General features: G+C 39.8%; 1 protein-coding gene across 1 annotated transcript; it reads right to left on the bottom strand.

Moving 5' to 3' along the window:
* Positions 1-4,635: 4,635 nt before the first annotated feature.
* On the bottom strand, positions 4,636-5,248 carry LOC126943767 (cofilin-1-like). The gene has a single exon (XM_050772807.1). The coding sequence runs from the start codon at positions 5,219-5,221 to the stop codon at positions 4,772-4,774; it is 450 nt and encodes a 149-aa protein (XP_050628764.1). The 5' UTR covers positions 5,222-5,248; the 3' UTR covers positions 4,636-4,771.
* Between the last annotated feature and the right edge of the window lie 4,260 nt (positions 5,249-9,508).

A 9,508-nucleotide genomic window follows, 5' to 3' on the forward strand; every position in this document is an offset into this window, starting at 1 on the left:
AAGTGCTGAGATTACAGGTATGAGCAACTGCACCCGGCCTAAAGAGGACCTTTTGAGAGGGCAGAATCGCCCTTGTTGGCCCATCTGGAAATGACCCATTTTCCCTATTGACTCAGCTCTGAGTCATGTTTGGCCCTAGTCCTGCTACTAGACCCATTAACCCAGGGACCTTGGAGGAGTCACACCTATTTATGCTTCAGGGTGACAGACCTGCTGACCTCAGTCCCCACCGTGTACACAAATGGCTCTGAAACTTGACTGTAGCCCCTCTCAGCAGTGGTCAGAAATCAGAAGTGGCATAGGGTCCCAGAAGGAGACATACCCACCTGAGTCCCCAGAGCCACTTTGCCAACCTCAGTTCCACAGGAGACTCTGAAATAGTGGTGACACTTGGCTCCAGCACCTCCCAATAATGGTCAGAGATTGGTACTGCTTATGGCACAGGAACCCAGAGAGAGATGTGCCTGTCTGAGTCTGTGGAAAAGGCTTGCTGACCTCTGTCTGGCTGTGGACACTGAAATACCCCTGTGACTTCATTCTGTTCTCTCTCAGCCGTGGACCAGGATAGTACTGCCTGCCAAGAGACCTAGTAAGTGACCCAGCAGGAAGTTTCCCAGGGACACAGAGGAAGCCATACATGGCTGTACACCTAGCATCAGGCCCACTGTCTGTAAACCCTGAAGTGGATCTTCATCCCAGCACAAGCCCTGTGGAATAAGGTCCTAGAGACATTCTAATATCCTCAGGGACCCAGAAAGGATCCATACCCACTAGAGCTCCTGGTAACAGGCCTGCCATCTGCAGCCTCACTGCAGACACAGAAGCAACCATGTGACCCAGCTCCAACCCCATTTGACCATGATCCCAGAGGCAATCTTATTAATTTGAGAGCCTAATAGGAGAAGTTCTTAACCTACTGAAACCAATCTATAAAGACTAGAACTGGTGCTTTTGCCTTCAAATGCAGACACCAAAGCAAACTATATGGATAATGAAGAATCAGGCACACATAACACCACCAAAAGAAGCTAATAAAGCTCCAGCAACTGAACTGAAATGAATGAAGATCTACAAATTGCCTGAAAGAGAATTCAAAATAATTAAATGAGCATAATGAGATGTAAGAAAATTCAGTTATACAACTAAATAAAATTAGGAAAACATTACATGGACAAAATGAGACTTTAATAAAGAAATAGTAACCATGAAAAAGGAACCTAACAATTCCAGGAGCTGAAGGATACAATAAAGAAAAGTGTAATAGAGAGCTTCAATAGCAGACTCAAACATGCAGAATAAACAGTTAGAAAACTCAAAGACAGGACGTTCAATATTAACCAATTAGAGGAATAACAACAACAAAAGGAATGAAGAAAGCATCGGGAACCTCAGAGACACCCTCAAGTGTATGAATGCACAGATTTTGAGAATCCAAGAAGGAGAAAGAGGCCTGTCTGAAACTCCCCAAATCTTGGGAAGGAGATGAGCATCTGGATTCATGAAGCTCAAAGAACCCCAAGAAAGATAAACCCAAAGAAGAATACGCTGAGGAATAGTACAGTCAAATTGTCAAGAATTACAGAGAATTCTGAAACTAGCAAAAGAAAATAAACTTATACAAGGGAAACTCCATAAGGCTAACAGACTTCTCAGCATAGACTTGCAAGCCAGGAGGGAGGGGATTGATACATTCAAGGTGCTGAAAGAAACAACATCTGGCCATGAATACTATAACCAGCAAAGCTATCCTTCAGAAATAAAGGAAACGTAAAACTTTCCTAGACAAAGAAAAGCTGAGGGAATTTATCACCACTAGACCAGCCTTAAAAGAATTGCTAAATGGAGTTATTTGAGTTAAAACAAAGGATGCTTGTTAACAAATTGAAAACATATGGGCTGGGCACTCATACTTGTAATCCCAGCTCTTTGGGAGGCCAAGGCGGGTGAACCACCTGAAGTCGGGAGTTTGAGACCAGCTTGGCCAACATGGTGAAATGCTGTTCCCACTAAAAATACAAAAATTAGCTAGGCGTGGAGGTGCGCCTGTAATCCCAGCTACTTGGGAGGCTGAGGCAGGAAAATCATTTGAATCTGGGAGGCAGAAGTTGCAGTGAGCCAAGATCACACCACTATACTCTAGCCTGGGCAACAGAGCAAAACTCCATCAAAAAAAAAAAAAAAAAAAAAGAAGAAGAAGAAGAAAGAAAGAAAGAAAGAAAAAGAAAACATATGAGAGAAAAAAACTCAATAGTAAATATATAGTCAAGTTCAGAATACTCTAGTACTATAACAGTGGTATGTAAACCATTTTTTAGTTATACTATAAAAGTTAAAAGACAGAAGTATTAAAAAAACTATAGCTAAAATAATTTGTTACTAAATACACAATTTTAAAAGATGTAGTCTGGGTATGGTGGCTCACATCTGTAATCCTAGCACTTTTGGAGGCCAAGGTAGGAGGATTGCTTGAGGCCAGCATTTGAGACTAGCCTGGGCAACATAGTGAGACCCTATATCTACAAAAAAAAAAAAATTCAAAAACAACAAAACAAAACAAAAAAAGATGTAAATTGTGACACTGTTCTGCAGTGGCAGGCATATGCAAACCTACCCCAAATTCCAAAGAAGCTGAGAGGCTGAAGAAAGAGACTGGCATATCCAGTTTCTCAGAAAGAAACATTTAATAGAGTCTTACAAGCAGAAGCCATGTCCCAGCAGCCACAGATGAGATGGTATGAAATGGTGGATCTCCACACCATTACTCTCCAGACCCAGGGCTTATATACCACAGGGAAGGAATGTGTAGGACAATTGAAGTAAACCCCTCAGGGAAAGGCAAGAATGCTATGTGAATCTGCATAAGGGCAAAATTTATGATCGAGGTTGTTTTGACTTAAGGCCAGGATTTACAGTAGTTAAGGCAGAGCTCTTAGAGGCATTCCTCTGATTAACAAGGGTTAATTAGAAGACAGCATGGCAGATTAGCATCCAGGATGAAGTTGCTTTAACCTCCACAAATATCATAAACAAAATTTGAGAGGAAGGAGTAAAAGTGTACAGTTTTAAAGATGTGATCAAAGTTAAGTTGTTTTTAGCTCAAAATAACTTGTTATAACTATAAGATATATGTAAGCCTCACAGTACTCACAAAGAAACACCTATACAAATACACAAAAGATAAAGAGAAAGGAATCAAAGCATATCACTATTGAAAATCATCAAGTGACAAAGGAAAACAGCAAAAGAAAAAGAAGAGAACAAAAGATCGATGAAGTAATCAGAAACACCAGGCACGGTAGCTCACAACTGTAATCTCGTCACTTTGGGAGGTAAAGGTGGGTGAAGTCCTTAAGCTCAGGAGTTTGAGACCAGCCTGGGCAACATGGCAAACCTTATCTCTACAAAATATTTAAACATTAGCCAGGCATAGTGGCACACACCTGGAGTCCCAGATACTCAGGGGCTGAGGCAGGAGGATCACTTGAGCCCAGGAGGTCAAGGCTCCAGTGAGCCAAGGTCATGCCACTGCACTCCAGCCTGGGCAACAGAGCAAGAAACTGTCTCAAAAAAGAAAGAAAAGAAAACCAAAGTAACCAGAAAACAACTAATAAAGCAGCAGTAGCAGGTCCTTATCTATCAATAATTACCTTGAATATAAATGGATTAAATTCTACAGAGTGGCTGAATGAATTTAAAAGAAACACAAGATTCAACTATATGCTACATACAAGAAAATCACTTTGGCTTTAAGGACACACATAGACTGAAAGTGAAGAGATGGAAAAAAAATTTCTATGAAAATGGAAACTAAAGAGAACAGGGGTAGCTATACTAAAATCTGACAAAATAGACTTTAAGTCAAAAAACTGTAAAAAGAGACAAAGAAGGATATTATATAATGATAAAAAGGGTTCAATTCAGTGAGAGTATATAACAATTATAAATATCTATGCACCCAGTACTGGAGCACCCAAGTATATAAAGCAAACGTTAATAGAATTAAAGGAAGAGATAGACTTCAGTACAGTAACAGTACGTGATTTCAGTACCCCACTCTCAGTAATGAACAGACCATCCAGACAGAAAATCAACAAAGTTAAACTACACGCTAGACCAAATAGACCTAACTGACAGTTACAGACCATTTCACCCAACTGCTGCAAAATACACATTCTTTTCATCAGCACATGGAACATTTTCCAGAAAGATCATATGTTTGGCCACAAAACAAGTCTTAACGTCTTTTTTTTTTTTTTTTTTTTTTTTTTTTTAATCGAAGGTCCTTCACTGGCCCTGCTTCCATGACTAGCAATGACCAGGGGAAAAGTGAGAGAAACCAGCCGGCACAGGGAGGGGTCATCTCCACAACATTCTATTTATGCACAGAACTAAACAGACAAGCACAGAGTCACTATTGCGGTTAGAAGTTGGCAGCATGGGAAGGGGGAGGAACAGGTAGGGAGTGGGGATGTTGTTTAAAAAAAAATACAGCTCACTCCACAACTGGAGTTCCTGGGGAAAACTTGGTCTGCTTCAACCAAAGAGGAATCAGAAGATCAAAAGCAGTTTGGGAAGGCCAGAACCATCAGGGAAGGAAGGAGGAGGGAAATCCAGGGGGTGTGGGATTTGTTTGGAAACTGGGGTGAAGGGATTGCCCTCCCTCTGCTGGGATCCCCCCAGCCCCTCCGGTCTGGCAGGAAGCGGGCAGCCTGCAACCCCTGAGGGGAAGTGTGGGGCTGCCAGATGCTCCAGGTAGGGGGCCAGAAGGGGCTCACAAAGGCTTGCCCTCTAGGGAGATGACGGCACTGCCCCCCAGCTTCTCTGCCAGGGTGCAGCGGTCCTTGACCTCCTCGTAGCAGTTTGCTTGTAATTCATGCTTGATCCCTGTCAGTTTCTTCTTGATGGCGTCCTTGGAGCTAGCATAGATTATTTTGCTCTTAAGGGGCCCAGACTCAGGGGCCCGGAAGATAAACACCAGGTCCTCCTCCTTGCTCTCCTTGGTCTTGTAGGTTGCATCATAGAGGGCGTAGCGGCAGTCCTTATCTGGCAGCATCCTGACAAAGGTGGTGTAGGGGTTGTCGACAGTCTGGCCCACATCGCCCACCAGGATCTCCTTGCCCTTCTCCAGGATGATGTTCTTCTTGTCCTCACTCAGGCAGAAGAACACTGCCTTCTTGTGCTTCTTCGCCTCCTCTGGCATTGAAGACTTACGCACTTTCATGTCATTGAACACCTTGATGACACCATCAGAGACCAGCCACCACTGAGGCCATGTTTCAGGAAGTGAAAAGGAGAGGGCACGGAGAGCCTCAGAAGACACTGCTGCTAGGACCCAACTGAACCAAGTCTTAACATCTTTAAGAGGATTTGAATCAAATCAAGTATATTTTCTGGACAAAATGGCATGAAACTAGAAATCAACAAACAGGAGTAAATTTGGAAAATTCACAACTATGTGTAAATTAAACAATGTGCTCCTGAACAACCAATGCGTCAAAGAAGAAATCAAAATGGAAATACAAAAATATCTTGAGAAGAACTAAATAGAAACAAAATATCCCTAAAATTATGGGATTCAATGAAAGCAGTTCTAAGAGGGAAGATTATAGCAATAAACACCTACATTAAAACGGAAGAAAGATCTCAAATACGCTAATGTTATACCTCAAGGAACTAGAAAAAGAACAAGCTAAACCCAAAGTTAGTAGAAGAAATGAAATAAAGATCAGAGAAGAAATAAGTCAATACTAGAAAAACAATAGAAAAGATTACCAAAACTAAAACTTGGAATTTTTGTATTATATTTATTAATACATAATTATTATACATATTTGAGAGTATTTTAGTATTTTGATACATGTATACAATGTGTAATGATCAAATTAAAATTATTGAGACATCCCTCACCTCAAACATTTATCTTTTCTTTGTGCTGGGAACACTATACTTCTTCTCTTCTAGCTATTTTGAAATACATAATACATTGTTGTTAACTATAGTCACTCTACTAGCAAACATTTTAACTTATTCCTTCTATCTGACTGTATGTTAGTAGCCATTAACCAACTTCTCTTCATCCCCCTCTCCACAATTCCTTTCCTACCCTCTGGTAACCACCATTCCACTCTCTACCTCCGTTAGATCCACTTTTTAAGCTCTCACATATGAGTGAGAACATAAAATGTTGTCTCTCTGTGCCTGGTTTATTTCACTTAACATAATGACTTCCAGTTCCATCCATGTTGCTGGAATGACAGGATTTTATTCTTTTTATTGTTGAATAATATTCCATTGTGTATATATACCACATTTTCTTATTTATTCATCCTTCAATTGACACCTAGGTTGATTCCATATCTTGGCTATTGTGAATAGTGCTAGTGCTGCAATAAACACAGGAGTGCAGGTAGTCTTCAGTATACAGATTTCCCATCTTTTGGATATATCCCTAGCAGTGGAATTGTTGGATCATATGGTAGTCCTGTCTTTAAGTTTTGGATGTCTTTAATCACCATCCTCTTTTTCATAGTGCTTGTACTACTTTACATTCGTACTACAGTCTACAATAGTTCTCCTTTCTCTGCATTTTCACCAGCATGTGTTATTTTTTGTCTTTTTTATAATAGCCATTCTAACTGTGGTGAGATAATATCTCATTGTGGTTGTGATTAGCATTTTCCTGATGATAAGTGATACTGAGTATTTTTAAATATACCTGTTGGCCATTTGTATGTTTTGAGAAATGTCTTTTCAGGTCTTTGGCTCATTTTTTAATCACTTTTTTCTTTTACTGTTGAGTTGTTTGAGTTTCTTACATATTCTGGTTGTTAATCCCTTGTTGGATTGATAGCTTACAAATGTTTTTTCACATTTTGTAGGTTGTCTTTTCACTTTTGATTGTTTCATTTACTGCAACAGAAGCTTTTTAGCTTAATGCAATCCCATTTGCCTATTTGTGCTTTTGTTGCCTGTGCTTTTGAGGTCTTACCCAAAAAAAATCTATGCTTAGACCAGTGTCCTAGAGTGTTTCTCCAATGTTTTTGCCTATTAGTTTCATAGTTTTAGGTCTTACATTTAAGCCTTTAATCCAAGAGTCCCAACCCCCAGGCCGTGAACCAGTACCGGTCAATGCAATCTCTATCAAAATCTCAATATCGCTTTTCACAAAAATAGAAAAAAAAAAGCAAAATTAATATGGAATCACAAAAGACCCCTAATAACCAAGGTAATCTTTTTTCTTTCTTTCTTTTTTGTTTTTTTTTTAAACAGGGTCTCGCTCTGTCACCCAGGCTGGAGTGCAGTGGCACGATCCCAGCTCACTACAACCTTCACCTCCCTGGCTCAAATGATCCTCCTGCCTCAATTTACAGAGAAGCTGGGACCACAGGCATGTACCAGCAGACTGGCTAATTTTTGTATTTTTAGTAGAGATGGGGTTTCTCCATGTTGCCCAGGCTGGTCTCAAACTCCTGAGCCCAAGTGATCTACCCACCTTGGCCTCCTGAAGTGCTGGGATTACAAGTGTGTACCACTGTGCCTGGCCAACCAAGACAGTCTTTAGCAAAATGAACAAAGCTGGATGCATTACCTTGCCTTACCTCAAAATCTACCATAAAACTATAACAATAAAAAAAAATGGTACTGGCACAAAAACAGACACATAAACAAATGGAACAGAATAGAGAGAGCTAATAAATAAACCCAGGCATATATGGTCAACTAGTTTTCAACAAGGGCACCAAGAAGACACCGTGGGGGAATGGATAGTTTCTTTAATAAATGATGTTGGGAAAACTAGATATCCACAGGCAAAAGAATAAAACTGAATCTTTATCTTACATCATATACAAAAATCAACTTAAAATGTATTAAAGATGTAAACATTAGACCTAAAATTGCAAAACTCCTAAAAGAAAACATAGAGGGAAAACTCCTTGACATTGTTCTCAGCAATGATTTTGTGGCTAGGTCACCATAGGCACAAGCAGCAAAAGCAAAAGTAAACAAGTGGGGCTACAACAAACTTAAAAGCTTTTACACAGCAAAGGAAATAATCAGCCAAATTAAAAGGCAGCCGATGGATTGGGAGAAAATATTTGCAAACCATATATCAGATAAAGGGTTAATATCCAAAATATATAAGAAACTTACACAGCTCAATTGCCAAAAATAAAAAAAGAATAATTTAATTTAAAAATGGGTAAAGGACTGGAATAGACTTCTTCAAAGGAGACATAAAATGGCCAACGGGTATAAGAAAAGGTGCTCAACATCACTAATCATCAAGGAAATGCAAATTAAAACCACAATGAAATATCATCGTATGCTTGTTAGGATGACTTTTATCAAAAAGAGAAAAAGTAAGTGTTGGCTGAGGTACAGGGAAAGGGGAACCCTTGTATGCTGTTAGTGGGAATGCAGATTGGTGCAGCCAGGGTGAAAAACAGTATGGAGACTCCTTTAAAAACTGAAAATAGGACCATTATGTGATCCAGCGATGCCTCTTCTGGGTATATACCCAAAGGAAATGAAATCACCCCTAGTAAAAATATCTGCACCCCCATGTTCATTACAAACATTATTTGTAATAACCAATATATGGAAACAACCAAAGTGCCCATTGACAAATGAAAGGGTAAAAAAATGAAACTGGACATACTACAACTGCTACCATAGAAATGCAAAAGATTATCTGAGTCTACCACGAATACCTTTATGTGCACAAACTAGAAAATCAAGAGAAGACGGATGAGTTCCTTGAAATATACAACCCTCCTAGATTAAATGAGGAAGAAATAGAAACCCTGAACAGACCAATAACAAGCAGCAAGATTGAATCAGTAGCTTTTTTTAAATATTGCCTGCCAGCTGCAGTGCCTCACACCTGTAATCCCAGCACTTTGGGAGGCTGAGGGAGGTGGATCACAAAGTCAGGAGTTCAAGACCAGCCCAGCCAACATAGTGAAACCCTGTCTCTACTAAAAATACAAAAAAATTAGCCGGGCATAGTGGCAGGTACCTGTAATCCCAGCTACTTGGGAGGCTGAGGCAGGAGAATTGCTTGAACCCGGGAGGCAGAGGTTGCAATGAGCTGAGATCACACCACTGCACTCCAGTTCAGGTGACAGTGTGAGACTCTGTCTCAAAAAAAAAAAAAAATTGCCTACAACAGAAAAAATGTTCAGGACCAAATGGATTCACAGCTGAATTCTATCAGACATTCAAAGAAGAATTGATACCAATCCTACAAAAACTATTCCAAAGGATAAAGAGGAAATCCTCCCTAAATCATCCTATGAAACCAGTATCACCCTAATACCAAAACCAGGAAAGGACATAACAAAATAAGAAAACTACAGACCAATATCCCTGATGAACATAGATGCAGAAAATCATCAACAAAATACTAGCTAACAGAATCCAACAGCATATCAAAAAGATAATACATCATGATGAAGTGGGTTTTACACCAGTGATGCAGGGATTGTTCACTATATGCAAATCAATA

Source organism: Macaca thibetana, chromosome 1 (genome assembly GCF_024542745.1).
Source record: "Macaca thibetana thibetana isolate TM-01 chromosome 1, ASM2454274v1, whole genome shotgun sequence".
In the NCBI taxonomy this organism is placed as follows: domain Eukaryota; kingdom Metazoa; phylum Chordata; class Mammalia; order Primates; family Cercopithecidae; genus Macaca; species Macaca thibetana.

Bases quoted from the DNA above. Each gene is read 5' to 3' on its own strand.
- LOC126943767 (XM_050772807.1), bottom strand. From the start codon at position 5,221: ATGAAAGTGCGTAAGTCTTCAATGCCAGAGGAGGCGAAGAAGCACAAG.